The sequence below is a fragment of the Oryctolagus cuniculus genome, chromosome 2 (assembly GCF_964237555.1).
Source record: "Oryctolagus cuniculus chromosome 2, mOryCun1.1, whole genome shotgun sequence".
Taxonomy (NCBI): domain Eukaryota; kingdom Metazoa; phylum Chordata; class Mammalia; order Lagomorpha; family Leporidae; genus Oryctolagus; species Oryctolagus cuniculus.
The window spans coordinates 170548715-170566121 of NC_091433.1; the positions used below are offsets into that span (position 1 = coordinate 170548715).

The window sequence follows — 17407 nt, forward strand, 5'->3', positions numbered from 1 at the left end:
TCTCTCTCTCTCTTCTCTCCCTCTCTCCTTCTCTCTCTTGTCACTTTCCCCTTCAAATAAATAATAAATCTTTCAAAAAAGTTTTTTTCCCTCCTACTATCCCTTTAGCCAAGTCTTTCTTTAATCCAAAGACTCTCCTCTAAAACAGTCCTGCAGCACAAATCAAGCCTCCCATCTTACTAAGGGAAAACAAACTAAACCTGGACCCTGAATCTAAATCAAATGTACTTTCATGCTTCTCTGGATTGAGTAGAATTGAGCAAATTTTCAGTTAGCCTGTGTTCCTTTTTTGATTGAGAAAAATATTTCTTTTCTCTATAAATTTAGATTGCTTTCACCTGTAAACTGACATTTTCCAAAGCTCCTTAGCCAGAAGAGTTTCTGGAAATATTTCCATAGTCAAAGAAATTTGGGAAACAACTCCTCCTATATTTCTCCTCTTAGGAGGTTTCTAATATACAATAGCATTTCAGAAGCTCTCAGATCTTGTATAATAAAGAATCCTATTTCACCTCCTTTAACCAGCATCTCACAAGCTCACATGACCCCAGAATCCTGCACAAGTGTGTGTGAGTGTGTCTTTTTGTTTGAGGACTCCTTGAGACCTCAAAGATGGCAGGTAAGAGGTTAAGGACCCAGGTTCCAGTTCCTTGAATTGAAGTGATAGGGAAATGGAATTGGGACAGACTGGGTCAAGTTCATCTTTCTGCATACTGCTGACAGCAAATAGCCACACCATTGACATCCATTACTAGTCGTGTTGTAGTGATGGCTTTTTGAAGGCCTTCAGCCAAACCATTTTGGGCATAGGTGGTGATTACCTAAAGGAAGTAGAAATTCCTTTGCACTGACAATCAATCTGGAATGAGGAATTTGCTGGACTCAAAAAACATGGACTCAGAAAGCAGGTCTGATTGACACACAAAATCCAACACCCTTTCATGGGGGAAAAGAAAAGCAAGTCTCAGCAAACTAGAAATAAAGGGAAATTTCCTCGACTTCATAAAAAGCTACTAAAACTTCATAAAAAGCAGTTACTAAAAAACCTACAGCTAACATCATACGGAACAGTGGAAGACTAGACGCTTTCCTGCTGAAATCAGGGACAAGCCCAAGACATCCACTCTCACCACTCGTGTTCAGCATAGCACAGGAAGTTCTGGAACTTACTAAAATAAGTGCAACAAGGCGAGAAAAAGAAAAGCATTGAGAAAGTAGAGTTTCTTAGCTACTGTGCCCCCCTCACCATACCCCTACCTTGTGCAGCACTATTGGAAGTCAGATAGTTAGAACAGTGGCTGAGGCCTAAGAGACAAACTGCCCTAGAGCTGTCGCTGCTGATTGGCAGAAGGCTAAGCAGCAGAAAGCCTGTACATGGAGCTGGGCAGCAGTGGGGCACAATTAAGTTCAGAGTTTACAGAACAAACACTACGTCTGAAGATTCATTGGTAAATACTATGGCAGCTGAAGTCATGCCATGGCACATTGAGACCACACCAGTAAAACTCACAGCACACACATGTGTGCACACACACACGTGCACACACACACACACACACATGCTATTGAGCCATATACAAGTACTGTAGCACACAGATGCTAGAGATTCATAAGGGGATCAATTAGCTCTTTAAAAATTACTGATAATTACCAAACTCAAAATAAATTAGAAATCATCACCTTACTGCCCAAATTAATTAATCTCTCTGTTGAAGTTTTGGAACAAAGCAAATAATGAAAGTCTAATGATTTCTAATAGAAAGGTGAATCTCCCAGGAATTTCTTCTATCTCGCCATTACACACATCTTTTTTTTAAGATTTATTTACTTATTTGAAAAAGAATCACAGAGAGAGAGGGAAAGAGAGAGAGAGAGAGAGAGATCTATCTATCTATCTGTGATTCACTCCCCCGAATGACCACAACAGTCTGGACCAGGAGCCAGGAACTCCATTTAGTCTTCCAAGTAGGTTGGTGTACTTGGGCCATCATGCACTGCCCTCCCAGGCATATTAGCAGGAATTCTGGATCAGGACTGAAGTAGCCTGGACTAGAATCCACACTGTGTTGTAGGATGATGGCTTAACCCGCTACACCACAATGCTGGCCCCTCAAAACATTAAAAAGAAAATTGCCATGTGTGCTTGCAATTCCACTCTGGAGTACATACTCAAAAGAATTTAAAGCCAAGACTCAGAGATATTTGGACACCCAAGCTCATAGCAGCATTATTCATAATGGTTGGCAAGTGAAAGAAACCCAGGTGTCCATCAATCAATGACACAAAAGCAAAACATGGAGTATTATTTGACCTTAAAAAGGAAGGAAAGGGTGACACATGCTACAACATGGAAGTACCTTAAAATATTAAGCAAAGTAAAATATGCCAGACATGAAAAGATAAATACTGTATTATTCCACTTCTATGAGGTACCTGGAAGAGTCAAATTCCCAGAGACATACAGTAGAATGGTGGCTACCAGGGGTTGAGGGTAGGGAGATGGGGAATTATTTTTTAGTAGGTACAGAGTTTCAATTTTGCAAATCAAAAGTGTTCTATGGGTAGAAGACGGTGATGGCAGCAAGACAATGTAAATGGACTTAATGCCACTAAACTTCATTCTCAAAAATGGTTACGATGGGGCTAGAGTTGTGGCGTACTGAGTAAAGAAAGCCACCACCTGCAATGCCAGCATCCCATATAGGCACCAGTTTCAGACCTGGTTGCTCTACTTCTGATCCAGCTTCCTGCTAATGTGCCTAGGAAAACAGGGGAAGATGCTCCAAGTGCTTGGGCTCTTGCACTCACATGGGAGACCTAGATGAAGCTCCTGGGTCCTGATTTCCGTCACTGTGACCATTTGGGGAGTGAACCAGTGAATGGAAGCTTTCTCTGTCTGTCTGTCTGTCTCTGTCTGTCTCTGTCTCTCTCTCTCTCTCTCTCTGTAACTCTGCCTTTCAAACAAAATAAATATTTTAAAAAATGATTAAGCTATCACTTACAGCTTCTAAGACTAAATGCTGGCGATGATGTGGAGCAACAAGAACTCTTACTCACTGCTGGTGAGACAGCAAAATGGTAAAAAACCACCTTGGAACACTACTTGGCAGTTTCTCACAAAGCTAAACAGAGCCTTACCAAACCATCCAGCAATCACATCTCTACACACTTGAAAATTTATATCCACAAGAATTCTGCACAAGGATATTTATAAGAAATATATCTTTACGAGAAATATATTCTTAGAAGAAATAGATTTACAAAAACATATTTATATATATATAAAGAATATTTACAAGAAATATCTACAAGCAACCTGTTTTATTCTTGATCACCCAAAACTGGGAGCAGCTAAGATGACCTTTAATAGATGAATGGATAAACAACCTTTGGCACATCCATACAATGGAATATTGTTTGGTGATAAAAAGAAGGGAGTGATCAAACTATAAAAGACATGGAGGAACCTTAAATGCCTGTTGCTTACTGAAAGAAGTCATCTATAAAGGCTGTGTCCTGTGTGATTTGAACCGTATGACGTTCTGGAAGAGCAAAACAATAGAGACAGCAAAAAATCGGTGGTTGCCATGGGTGCGGGGGAGAGGGAGGAACTGTGAGTAAGTGGAGAAGGATTTTTAGAGTTGAAGTTATTCTGAGTGTCACTGTAATATTGTGTGTACAACACATTAATATGTTTGTCACAACCAACACAATTGAGTAACACAAAAAGGGAGCCTTAATGAAAACTATGGCTAATAATAGGTATCAGTAGTGGTTCATTTTTTGCAACAAATAAACCACACTAACAAAGAATGTTAAAAGTAAGACCAAGGGAAAGGGTGTATGGGAATTCTCACTACTATCTGATTTTCTGAACACCTAAACCTGTTCTAAAAATAAATTCTATTCAATTTTTGATATGGTTAATATGGTAAATTTCATGTTCTGAGTTTTTAAGCCCAATTTTAAAAAGAAAATTTAAAAATTCACACCCAAAAGAAAACAGGAGCAAAAACAACACTTGTTTATCGTTACTAGGAAAGCATTAAAATTTCCTGATATTTTCCAGATATGTTTTCATTTCCCATCAGTGGTATCTTAGTGTTTTGGAAAGAGGCCAGAGTGAGGGCTGTCACAGGATGTGTACATGTGGGATGTGAATATAATGATTTAAAGAAGGGAAATGCTGTCAGGGGAACAATAACATGCTAGCTCCAAAATTACGTCCAGTGCCAAAAATTAAGCTTCATGGAGTTAACACAGATCTAGGAGGTACTGCTGTTGTTGCTGAGTTTGTAAATTATGCTCTGTAGTAATTTGCATACACTTACTAGGTTTGTGCGATGCCTTTTAGACTTGAGAAATTGAAGTTAATTGCTGTTAAATATGCCAAGGTTTTTTAAATTTTTTTCTTTTATGTTTTTTAAAATTTTCTCATTTCTGCTATCCACAGGGTTTTTCTGCTCTCCCTATGGAAACTGTGTGAGACAGTGCAAAGATGAGTAGTCAAACAAATTGTCTCACATACCTGATGCAGTGTTTGGGCCCCCGCCACTCACACGGGAGACGAAGCTCCTGGCTCGAGGCTTTGGTCTGGCTCGGCTCTGACCATTTCAGCCACTTGGGGAGTGAACCAGCAGGCGAAAGGTTGCTTTCCCTCAGTCTCACTCCCTTTCTCTTACTCTGCCATCCAAATAAATCAATAAAGAAAACTTTCCTCTTTTAAGAGTAAGTATAGGATTGCAGCCTTATACTAAAGAAAGAGCATGGAACGAGCACAGAAACTAAATGGACTTCAGTAAAATGCCTGGAAAATTCATTTGCTTTTCTCTTTGTTTCCATCTGTTGTCTGATCTGTCTTTTTTATTTCAATTTTTTAAAGATTTATTTATTTATTTGAAATTTAGAGTTACAGAGAGAGAGAGAGGGAAAGACCAAGAGAGTGGGAGAGAGACAGAGACAGAGAGAGACAGAGAGAGAGAGAGAGATTCCACCTGCTGGTTCACTCCCCAAATGACTGCCACAGCTAGAGCTGGGCTGCTCCAAAGTCAGGAGCCAGGAGCTTCATCCAGGTCTCCCATGTGAGTACAGGGATCCAAACACTTGGACCATCCTCTGCTGTTTTCCCAGGCACATTAACAGGAAGCCGGATTGAAAGTGGAGCAGCCGGGACTTGAACCAGCAGGCATATGGGATGCCAGCACTGCAGATGGAGGCTTTATCCTCTACACCACAGTGCTGGCCCCTCTGATTTATCTTTCTAATAATAATTTTGCAATACATTAATGAAAATTTATTATGCTCCCATTTCCACATTACATATTTATTAAGCAACTACAGCACGCTATGTTCTAGGATACAGCAAAGGTGATAGGAACACAGAACAAAGAATAGACATAGTTGCTCTCTCTGGCTTGTTCTATCAAAACATGATCACTTGCTCCCACGCACACTTCAGGCATTGCCCTCTGCCACGGGGGAAACAGCTAAGAGGGCCCTTACCAGAGCTGAACTGATGCCAGTGCCACGTGCTTGAACCTCCAAAACTATGAGCTCAATAATCTTCTTTTCCCCATAAGCAGCCTGATTTAGGTACTGTATTATAGTAATAGAGAGTTGACTAATATAGAAAATCGATACCAAGGAATTGGGTTGCTACTATAACTCTACCTGAAAATGTGGGTGCAGCTTTGGAGTTGGAAAGTGGAAAGAGTTTGGAAGAGCAGTATAGAAAAAGCCTATAGAGTGCTATGGGTGATTGTGGTGAGGACTCAGAAGACATATGGGGCAACTGGTCTCAGATGCAAACTAGCCATTCCTACACCGTGGGCAGCTGGCTGCAACGTGTCCACACCCTAAGGTTTTATGGAAAGCCAAAAGTAAGAAAGACAGACTACTTTATCCGATGGAGAAGATTTCAAAACAACCAAGCATCGGGGGTGCACCATGGGTATTGTGGTCACTTTTTGTCAGATTTACAGTGAGATTTGGGGTCAAAGGTAGCAAAGTGGAAAGATGTGGAAAACTCACAGACTGGCCAGGGAAAGAGCAATAAAGCATGTTTGGGAGACAAGCGTGCAGCAGAGATTAGCACAAATAAAACGGAGCATGTACTAATGGACAAAGCCAGCTGAGGAAGGCCTGAGGGCATCTCAGAAATCCTCAAGGCAGGGACAGACATTGTAACACCTGGGTTAACTGCTTGGGACACCTGCATCCAATATTGGAGTGTAGGTTAGAGACCTGCTACTCTGCTTCTGATCTAGCCGCCTGTTAATGTGCCTGGGATGGCAGCTAATAATGGCTCGAGTACTAGAGTCCCTGCCACCCTCATGGCTGACCTGGATGGAGTTCCTGGCTCCTGGCTTCAGCTTGGCCCAGCCCCCAGCTATGAAAGTCATCTGGGAAGTGAAATAGCACATAGAAGACCTCTCTTGGGACTGGCGCAGTGGGCAAAGCCACTGCCTGCAGTACTGGCATCCCATATGGGCACCAGTTTGAGTCCCGGCTACTCCACTTCAGACCCAGCTCCGTGCTATGGCCTGGGAAAGCAGTAGAAGATGCCCCAAGTCGTTGGGCCCCTGCACCCATGTGGGAAAACCAGAAGAAGCTCCTAGCTCTTGGCTTTGGATCAGCACAGCTCTGGCCATTGCAGCCACTTGGAGAGTGAACCAGCGGATGGAAGACCTCTCTCTCTCTCTCTCTCTCTCTCTCTCTCTCTCTCTCTGCCTCTCTGTAACTCTACCTTTCAAATAAACAAATAAATCTTTTTCAAAAAAGAAAGACCTCTCTCTTTCTTTCACTCCAACTCTCCACTGTCACTCTGACTTTCAAATAAATAAGCAGATAACATTTTATTTATTTATTTATTTATTTATTGACAGGCAGAATTAGAGAGACAGAAAGATCTTCCTTCCGTTGGTTCACCCCACAAATGGCCGCTATGGCTGGAGCGCTGCGCCGATCTGAAGCCAGGAACCAGGTGCTTCTCCTGGTCTCCCATGCGGGTGCAGGGCCCAAGCACTTGGGCCATCCTCCACTGCCTTCCCCGGCCACAGCAAGAGCTGGACTGGAAGAGAAGCAATCGGGATAGAACCGGCGCCCCAACCGGGACTAGAACCTGGGGTGCCAGCACCGCAGGCGGAGGATTAGCCTAGTGAGCCGCAGCACTGGCCAGCAGATAACTTTTTAAAATATTTATTTATTTATTTATTATTTGAAAAGCAGAGTGACAGAGGTAGAAACAGAGAGAGAGGTCTTCCATCCGCTGGTTCACTCCCCAAATTATTGCAATAGCCATAGCTGGGCTGATCCGAAGCTGGCCTCCTTTTTGGAACTCCTTTCTAGCTTTTTGGAATGGGACTGTTTATCCTGGGCCTGTTCCACCAGTTATCTCTTGAAAAAGGTAACTTTTCTTGCCTTACAAGGGTACGCACCTGAAAAAGTTTGCCTTGAGTCTCAGATGAGACTTTGGATTTGGAAATCTGAGCAGTACTGGAAGAGCTGAATCTTTGGAATTATTGGGAAAGGAATGCAGTTTGTGTTGTGAGATGGACATGAGCCTTGGGGCCAGGAGTGGAAGGTTACAGTTTAGATATGGTTTGAGTTTTCTCCAAAAGGTGCATGTGTTAGAGACTTGGTTCCTGGGGTGCTGGTGTTCGAAGACAGCATTGACCCTTTGAGGGGTGAGGCCAGGTGGGAGTTCCTTACATCAACTAGGGGTGTGCTCTCACAAGAGATTAAAGTACTTTTCATAGAACCCTGGTCAGTTCTCACAAGAGGATTGTGACAAAAAGCCTGAGCTGAGCCTGGGGTGGGCATTTGGCTTAGTGCTTAAGATGTCACTTGAGCCGGCGCCACAGCTCGCTAGGCTAATCCTCCGCCTTGTGGCGCTGGCACACCGGGTTCTAGTCCCGGTCAGGGCGCCGGATTCTGTCCCAGTTGCCCCTCTTCCAGGCCAGCTCTCTGCTGTGGCCAGGGAGTGCAGTGGAGGATGGCCCAAATACTTGGGCCCTGAACGCTATGGGAGACCAGAAGCACCTGGCTCCTGCCATCGGATCAGCGCGGTGCGCCTGCCGCGGTGGCCATTGGAGGATGAACCAGCGGCAAAGGAAGACCTTTCACTCTGTCTCTCTCTCTCACTGTCCACTCTGCCTGTCAAAAAAAAAAAAAAAATGTCACTTGAGATACCTGCATCTATAGGAGTGCCTGGGGTTGAATCCCAGCCCACTACCAATTCCGGCTTCCTGGTAATGCACACCCTGGGAGGAAACAGACCATGCATCAAGTAGTTGGGTTACTGCCCCCCATGCGGGAGACCCAGACTGAGCTCTCAGTTCCTGGCTTCGGCCTGTCCCAGCACCAGCTCTTGTGGGCATTTTGAGAGTAAACCAGTGGGTGGAAGATTCTCTCTCTCTCTCTCTCTCTCTCTCTCTCTCTCTCTCTCCCTCTCTGATACATAATGGTAATCAAAACGAAACAACTCCTGACCCTGGCCCCAAGCTTCTTGTGAAAAGAAAACAAAAGGAAATAAAAGAAAAAGCAGATGTGATGTAGTAAAGCTGCAGCCTGTGATGCCAGGAGTCAAGAGCTTCATCCAGGTCTCCCACATGGGTGCAGGGCCTAAGGAGTTGGGCCTTCTTCCACTGGTTTCCCACGTGCATTAGCAGGGAGCTGGATTGAAAGTGGAGCAGCCAAGGCTAGAACAAGCACTCATATGGGATGCCAGCTTTGCACATGGTGCAATGCCAAGTGGTTGGCGCCGTGGCTCACTTGGATAATCCTCCACCTGTGGCGCCAGCATCCCATATGGGCACCAGGTTCTAGTCCCGGTTGCTCCTCTTCCAGTCCAGGTCTCTACTGTGGCCTGGGAGGGCAGTGGAGGATGGCCCAAGTGCTTGGGCCCTGCACCCACATGGGAGACCAGGAAGAAGCACCTGGCTCCTGGCTTCAGATCGGCACAGAACTGGTCATAGCGGCCATCTGGGGAGTGAACCAATGGAAGGAAGACCTTCTCTCTGTCTCTCTCTCTCACTGTCTATAACTCTACCTGTCAAAAAAAAAAAAAAAAAAAAGTGGAGCAGCCAGGGCTAGAACAAGCACTCATATGGTATGCCAGCTTTGCACATGGTGCAATGCCACAACATTGGCCCTTCATTTTATTTTTTTAAATTTTCATTTATTTATATGAGACAGAGAGAAGAGGAGAGAGAGAGTGAATGAGTAAGAGAGCAAGCTCCCGTCCACTGCTTCATTCTCCAAATGCCCAGGAGCCAGTAATTCAATTCAGGCCTCTGAAATTGGTGGCAGGGGTCCAATTACTTGCACCATCATCATTGTTCCCCAAGATGTGAATTACTAGGAAGCTAGAGTCAGAAGCTGGAATCAGGAATCTAACCCAGGTACTCCAACTCCTAACTGGCTTCTTAACAGCTAGGCTAAATGCATAGTCCTAATATATTATTTTTAAAAATCAGGTCTGCATAATATGACCTATGGGCAGCTCTCTGCTCTTGTATATAAAGTTCCGTTAGAACTAAAGATGGGACTACTATGAGAAAAGTTCAACAGGATCATACAAGTATGGATCATGTTTTAACTTAAAATTTTGATACTTTTTCATCATAGGGTCTTGTATTTATTTTGATTTTTTTCATGTTGCACTAAAACATGACATATCATGAGTACTGAGGTTTTTGAGATGCCTAAAATTTCGCACATAAGGCAAGTGCCCCATTGGCCTCACCCTACCCAGAGCAGAGATTTGAAAGCCAATTAGAGATCACTCCTGTGATTCATTCTAGAGTGCCAGGCACTGATCTACGTTTTGGAGTGAAAAAAAAGATGATAAAAGTCTCTATCCTCACATAGTGTATATTCCAACTATATAAAGAAATGATTTTAGAGTACGCAAAATGCAATTAAGGAAGTAAAAGAGAATCTGGTGTCCAGGAATGGGCTACATAGGAGAGGGAAGTCTAATGGACTAAAATTTGAGTGACAGGAGCCAAAGGACACATGTTCAGGTAGGGGAATGTCAAAGCAGGCTGGAGCAGGTCGTAAGAGATTAAATGTACTGCTTGAGCTGGCATGGTGGTGAAGACACACAGAGCTGTGGCTAACATGAGATGTTTTGAAATACAGCCATGAGGTAGGCCCTTGGATGCAGCGGTTAAGCCTTTGGTTGGGACAGCCACAGACCATATCAGAGCACCTGTGCTCAGGCTTCAGCTCCATTCTCTTCTCCAGTTTCCTGTTCATTTGCACCCAGGGCGGCAGCAGGTGATGACTCAACTGCCTGGATCCCTGCCACCCACAAGGGAACCCCAGCTCTCTCTCTCTCTCTATTTCTCTAGCTTTCAGAATGAAACTTTAAAAATAATAATAAAAAGAAAATTGGTGTTATTTCAGTGGATAATGAGGCTTGGCTCTCTCAACCTGAATTCTACCTTTCCCCAGGGTATCTTCCTGCGATGCTGAAGGAGAACACCTGGCAGGTACAGCTCTGGACATGAATTCCCCCAGTCGGATACATCTGAGTGAGATTTGGAAGGCAGAAGTGAGGTGAAAGCAATTTTCTGGCTCCTTTTGCTTATTTTTCCATGGCAGGCAAAGCTGTAGAAACGTGAGGTTTTGGGGTTTTTTGGGTTTGTTTGTTGATTGGCTTAGGTTTGTTTTGCTTTATGGCACCTCCCTCCGTGTTCCTTCTCCAGCTTCCTGAGGGTTGGATGCTGTTGCTGTGGCAACAAGAGCCATGCTGGATTCCTGAACCCTGGAGTGTGTCCATGATATTGTGGTCTTGAACACGCTCATTCTAAGTAGAGGTCTTGGAGGTCACTCTCCGATGAGTCATTTCTGTATTGTTCGAGGAGTCATCCCCTAAAGCCTCGCCTAGAATCCATTCTGCCCTGCCAAAGATTTTCCAAGCACACAAACCTCCATACGAACTCCCTTTATGTATCAAACACTTCTAATGGTTTCTGTTTTCTGTACCAAACCCTGGCTTGTACAATCAACAAGATTTCAGAGAAAAAATTTTATATTGCAACATTCTGGGGTGGGAGTTTGGCCTTGTGGTTAAGACATCAGTTAAGACTCCTGCATCCCACATGGAAGTACCTGGGTTCAATCCCAGATTCCAGCCTCCAGGGTGAAGCCTGGGAGGCACTGGTGATGGCGCAAGTGGCTGAAATCCTGCCACTCAGATGGGAGATCCAGATTGAGTTCCTGGCTCCTGGCTTCAGTCACCTGGCTGTTGTAGACATTTGGGGAGTGGACGACTGGATGGGAACTTGCTCTACCTATCTGCCTCTCAAATAAATAAATGGGTTTTTTGTTTGTTTGTTTGTTTTCTTTCTTTTTTGTTTTTCTTTCTTCTGCCTAGCACTCACATTCAAATTCTGGTTCTCCTAGCCAGCCACCCACTGGCCTGCCCTGCACTCCCATTCCAACCCTGACTCCAAGCTGATAAGATGTTCAGAGCTCTAATTCACAGCCCTCCAGCTTTGCAGCTTGCGCTGACCTGACTTTGTTCTTGGTTTCTCAGTCTAGCATAATGACCCCTCTGGAGCTGAGTGTCCACCTCTGTGACTCAGTTTCTGAAGAATGGACTTTGGCCTCATATTTTGGATACTAAAGTTAAAACATAATCAGGTTCCCTGATCTCTGCAAGGGCTCCAGGATAGAAACCAATTCACAGGGCCAGGACATGCTAGTACTGCTGTACAAACAGTAAAGAAAAATGCAGTAGCCACTATCCTGGACACACCAGTCAGTGCTGCCTCACACACCCTCTCCCACCTGGGACACCCATCGCTATAATGTATCCACTAAAAATGCCCCAACAGACCTCTAGACCCCAGTTCCAGAACCATGGTCAACCTCAGTTAGGATCACCCCTTGACTGTTTCCTTTTGGATGTTAATTAAATGTTTTGAAAAATCGCTTCTGCATATGAGCCTGGAGTGTTGCTGACTGGGCGGTTCCCTTAAATTCTTTTTTTTTTTTTTTAACATTTATTTATTTGAAAGTCAGAGTTACACACAGAGAAGAGAGGCAGAGGTCTTCCATCCAATGGTTCACTCTCCAATTGGCTGCAACGGCTGGAGCTGCGTCGATCCAAAGCCAGGAGCCAGGAGCTTCTTCTGGGTCTCCCAAAGACTTGGGCCATCTTCTATTGCTTTCCCAGGCCACAGAAGGAAGTGGAGTGGCCGGGTCTCAAACTGGCGCCCATGTGGGATGCCAGCGCTTCAGGCCAGGGCTGAGCCACAGCACCAGGCTCTCCCTTAAATTCTTTTATTTGTTTATTTGCCTTCCATTTATTCTAAGAACCTTCACCTTCCAGCTATGTGGACCATCATTAACCAACTCTTGGTTTTAGGTTCTAGTTTCCCACTGATGCCAGGACTTTCATCTTATCCATCCAACCTTCCTTTCAGATAGCTCAAATTTGATCAGTCTCACTAGCTGCTGACATTTTACTGTAGAAATGGCTTCTGTGACTATAGATACTTTTTTTTTTTTTTTTTTGACAGGCAGAGTGGACAGTGAGAGAGAGAGACAGAGAGAAAAGTCTTCCTTTGCCGTTGGTTCACTCTCCAATGGCCGCCGCGGCTGGCGCGCTGCGGCCGGCGCACCGCGCTGATCCGATGGCAGGAGCCAGGAGCCAGGTGCTTTTCCTGGTCTCCCATGGGGTGCAGGGCCCAAGCACCTGGGCCATCCTCCACTGCACTCCCTGGCCACAGCAGAGAGCTGGCCTGGAAGAGGGGCAACCGGGATAGAATCCGGCGCCCCGACCGGGACTAGAACCCGGTGTGCCGGCGCCGCTAGGCGGAGGATTAGCCTAGTGAGCCGCGGCGCCGGCCTATAGATACATTTTAAGAACCTAAATTGGGCCAGCGCTGTGGCGTAGCAGGTAAAGCTACTGCCTGCAGTGCTGGCATCCCCTATGGGCACCAGTTCGAGATCTGGCTGCTCCTCTTCTTCTTCTTTTTTTTTTTTTTTTTTTTTTTTATTTTTGACAGGCAGAGTAGACAGTGTGTGAGAGAGAGAAAGAGAGAGAGAAAGGTCTTCCTTTTGCCGTTGGTTCACCCTCCAATGGCTGCTGAGGCCAGCACACCATGCTGATCCGAAGCCAGGAGACAGGTGCTTCTCCTGGTCTTCCATGGGATGCAGGGCCCAAGCACTTGGGCCATCCTCCACTGCACTCCCGGGCCACAGCAGAGAGCTGGACTGGAAGAGGGGCAACCGGAACTAGAACCCGGTGCCCACATGGGATGCCAGCACCACAGGCAGAGGATTAGCCTATTGAGCCACGGCGCCGGCTGCCGCTCCACTTCTGATCCAGCTCTCTACTATGGCCTGGGAAAGCAGTAGAAAATGGCCCAGGTCCTTAGGCCACTGTCCCCGTGGGAAGACCCGGAGGAAGCTCCTGGCTCCTGGCTCCTGGCTCCTGGCTTCAGATAGCCCAGCTCTGGCCGTTGGGGCCATTTGGGGAGTGAATTAGCAGATGGAGACCTCTGTCTGCCTTGCTTCTCTGTAACTCTGCCTTTCAAATAAATAAAAATAATTCTTAAAAAAAAAAAAAAAAGAGCCTAAATCTTCGCCTGCCTCAGTCTCAGGCTCCAGGTCAATCCTAATCTAAGCAACATTTGTAACAATTAACACTTTAAGAAACAGAATCTTTAAAACACTATTAGGCCGGCGCTGCAGCTCACTAGGCTAATCCTCCGCCTTGCGGCGCCGGCACACTGGGTTCTAGTGCCGGTTGGGGCACCAGATTCTGTCCCGGTTGCCCCTCTTTCAGGACAGATCTCTGCTGTGGCCCGGGAGGGCAGTGGAGGATGGCCCAAGTGCTTGGGCCCTGCACCCCATGGGAGACCAGGAAAAGCACCTGGCTCCTGCCATCAGATCAGCGCGGTGCACCGGCCACAGCGCGCCGGCCGCGGCGGCCATTGGAGGGTGAACCAACGGCAAAGGAACCTTTCTCTCTGTCTCTCTCTCACTGTCCACTCTGCCTGTCAAAAAAAAAAAAAAAAAACACTATTAGATATTGAAATATACTTAAATTCTTTAGGGAAAATGAGCATTTACTTCATGTCTATTAAAAAAAATTTTTTGGCTTGTAATTTGGGTCTTCTCTTAATGTAGCCACAATCATTGTGACCATATTCTAAAATTGATTTAATTTGTGACTAGAAAGTACTGTTAAAATCAAGACAATTTGACAATATTAGTCAGAATCTCAGTAGATCACTATAAAAGCTGGAACCTTCTATACTGCAAACTCTATATTAGGTTTGTCCATAGTATCTGGATTATTCCACCACAGAGAGAAACAAGGTCTGCTCCAAGCTACATAACTGAGAATATGCCTACTCTTTAAAGAATACTGGTGGCCGGGGCCACGGCTCACTAGGCTAATCCTCCGCCTGCAGTGCTGGTACCCCGGGTTCTAGTCCCGGTTGGGGCGCTGGATTCTGTCCCGGTTGCTCCTCTTCCAGTCCAGCTCTTGCTGTGGCCTGGGAAGGCAGTGGAGGATGGCCCAAGTGCTTGGGCCCTGCACCCGCATGGGAGACCAGAAGGAAGTACCTGCCTCCTGGCTTCGGATTGGCACAGTGTGCCGGCCTTAGTGGCCATTGGAGGGTGAACCAATGGAAAAGGAAGACCTTTCTCTCTCTCTCTCTCACTGTCTAACTCTGCCTGTCCAAAAAAAAAAAAAAAAAAAAAAAAAAGAATACTGGTGCTTCCGCTTGCAAGCAACCTAGGATGATAAATTTCTAAAGGGGAGAACATTTAAAGTGGAATAAATTCAGAGGAATGAATATCACACAATTTTTTTCAGAAAGGAGAATCAAGGACATGTTCTAAATTAGAAAAGAAAAAATCCTTGTGAAAACTTACTGATGTATTCTGGCAAAAATCGAGAAAGATGAAGACACAGGATTCAAGAAACATGGCAGCGAGCCGAGAAGCTGGTGAGGAACACCACCAAGCTGCTGTAGCGCTGGAAACCGACCCATTGCACAGACCGAAAGAATGGAATTCATTTCATGCTGTAGCTTGAGAAAGGAGGCACATATTTCTTTTCATCAAGAAAAGAAGAAAACCAACTAGAAATTATAGGAAAAGAAAGAAAAAAATACAAGGTCTGGATATGAAGCCAACTAAAACGTGGCTTAACAGATAGAACTGAAGGGAAGGGACACTGGAGTCGAAACGTGGAGCACAGAGGAGGAGGAAGTGCCCTGGTGCTGCCCCGGGCCTGCGCTGAGTAACACTTGCCAGTGTTGTTTACTGCTGTTCAAAGTTTAGAATCGGTTGTAGACAAAACACTGAACATTTATTTTTAGTTACAGAACAGGGCGCAGTTGTCATTCACCCTCATGTGATCAGATGAAAAGACACAAAGCGAAACTGATAGAGGCTGATAGAGGGTGGAGGAAGGGAGAGAGAGTGTGCTAAGGGCTTCTTCTCCCACACTGGGGAGACAAGAGCTGTTCCAGTTGATGAAAAGAAACGGGAGACCAAGGATCTCACTGTGAACTAGGAAGACCTCCAACAGAATAAAGATAGAATAACAATTAAAAACGCCAAGAGGCTAAGAGTTTGCCCTAGCAGGTACGACTCCAGCTAGGATGCCTGCATCGCTATCAGAACACCCAGGTGTGATTCCTGATTCCAGCTTCTTGCTAATGCAGACTGGGAGGCAGCAATAATGACTCAGTGATGGGGTCCCTGCCACCAGTATAGGAGACCTGGCTTGAGCTCCTACAGCTTGGCTATTGCAGGCATTTGGGGAGTGAAACAGTGGGTGAGAGTTTTCTCTCTGCATCTCAAATTAAAAAAAAAAAAAAAAAAAAAAAAACACAATGAGAGGAGGGGCTGTGGTTTAAGTCATTAAATCCTTACCTTTCAAAGGTGGGAGTAAACACATGTCTAAAATTGGTCAATCGAGAAATATTAGCACAGGAATATTCACAGCTGAAAAGGGACTACCTGAAAAAGAGAAAGGACATGAGTTGCCTCTGAGAAGTGGTAGGGGAGGAGTAGGGAAGGAATGGCAGTGGGGGAGAGGGAGGAGTGGCATTTTATTATAAATCCTTTTGGATAGGCTAGTTTTTTACTACGTGGAAACATTAATTTTGTTTCTTAAAACAGCTAATTAAAATAAAAGAACTAAGTTGGATAGAAAATAGGTAAAATGATTTGTTGTCCTATTGTATCAAATGTGGGGAAATGTCTGTCAGATCCAGGATATCTCAGGATATAGTATGTAATAAAACATCATCATAATCAAATAACTATAAGAAATTTGTTTCTTGTAAAAGTTGATACTTTTTAGAGATTTATTTTATTTATTTGAAAAGCAGAGTTACAGAGAGAGGGAGAGACAGAGAGAGAGATCTTGTATCTGCTGATTCATTTTCCAAATGGCCTCACTGGCAGGGGCTGGGCCAGGTAGAAGCCAGGAGCCTGGAACTCCATCCCGGCCTCCCATGTCGGTGGCAGAGCCCCAAGCACTTCTGCTGCTTTCTCAGGCACATTAGCAGGAAGCTGGATCGGGGTGGAGCAGTTGGTACTCAAACCCATGCTCAAAGGGATGCCAGTGTCGTAGGCAGCAGCTTAACCCGATGAGTCAAAACACTGACCCCTCCTTTTGTTTTTTCTTTAGCCATGTATTCCCTAGGTAATTCTTTTTTTTTTTTTTTTTTAAGATTTATTTATTTGAAAGTCAAGAGTTACACACAGAAAGGCAGAGAGAGGTCTTCCATTCACTGGTTCACTCTCCAATTGGCTGCAACAGCCAGAGCTGTGCTGATCCAAAGCCAAGAGCTAGGAGCTTCCTCTGGGTCTCCCATGCGGGTGCAGGGGCCCAAGGACTTGGGCCATCTTCTACTGCTTTCCCAGGCCATAGCAGGGAGCTGGATCAGAGGTGGAGCAACTGGACTCGAACCAGCACCCATATGGGATGCCGGCACTGCAGGCGGTGGCTTTGCCCGCTACTACACAGTTCTCGCCCCCCTAGATAATTCTTAAAATTTTAATTAATTCATTTTATATATTATTTGAAAGACCGAGATGGGGAGAGGTCTTCCATCCACTGGTTCACTCCCCAAATGCCCCCAACAGATGGCTCTGTGCCAGGCCAATGCCAAGAGCCAGGAACTCAATCCGGGCCTGCAATGTGGGCAGCAGGGACTCAAGTACTTCAGCCATCACCTCCTGCCTCCCATCGTGCTGAGTAGCAGAAGGGTGGAACTGGAAGTGGAGCTGGGACCCAAACCCAGACACTCCAATATGGGATATGGCATCTTTTTTCTTTTGCTAAAAATTATTTAATTTTTCTTTGAAAGGCAGAAAGACAGACATATTGAGAGAGTTCTGCCATCTGCTGGTTCACTCCGCA

The 17407-nt window shown here is 45.1% G+C and overlaps 1 protein-coding gene across 2 annotated transcripts in view; it reads right to left on the reverse strand.

The window, feature by feature from the left end:
- Positions 1–16996, reverse strand: part of BIRC6 (baculoviral IAP repeat containing 6) — a 272057-nt gene extending 255061 nt beyond the window's left edge. Inside the window, exon 1 of one of the 2 annotated variants that reach the window (XM_070069267.1) lies at positions 15910–16996. In XM_070069267.1, the coding sequence (XP_069925368.1) occupies positions 15910–15934 (25 nt within the window). In that variant the 5' untranslated portion in view covers positions 15935–16996. The remainder of the gene's footprint in view (positions 1–15909) is intronic. The other variant, XM_051843009.2, reaches the window with a different exon arrangement.
- Positions 16997–17407: the final 411 nt, after the last annotated feature.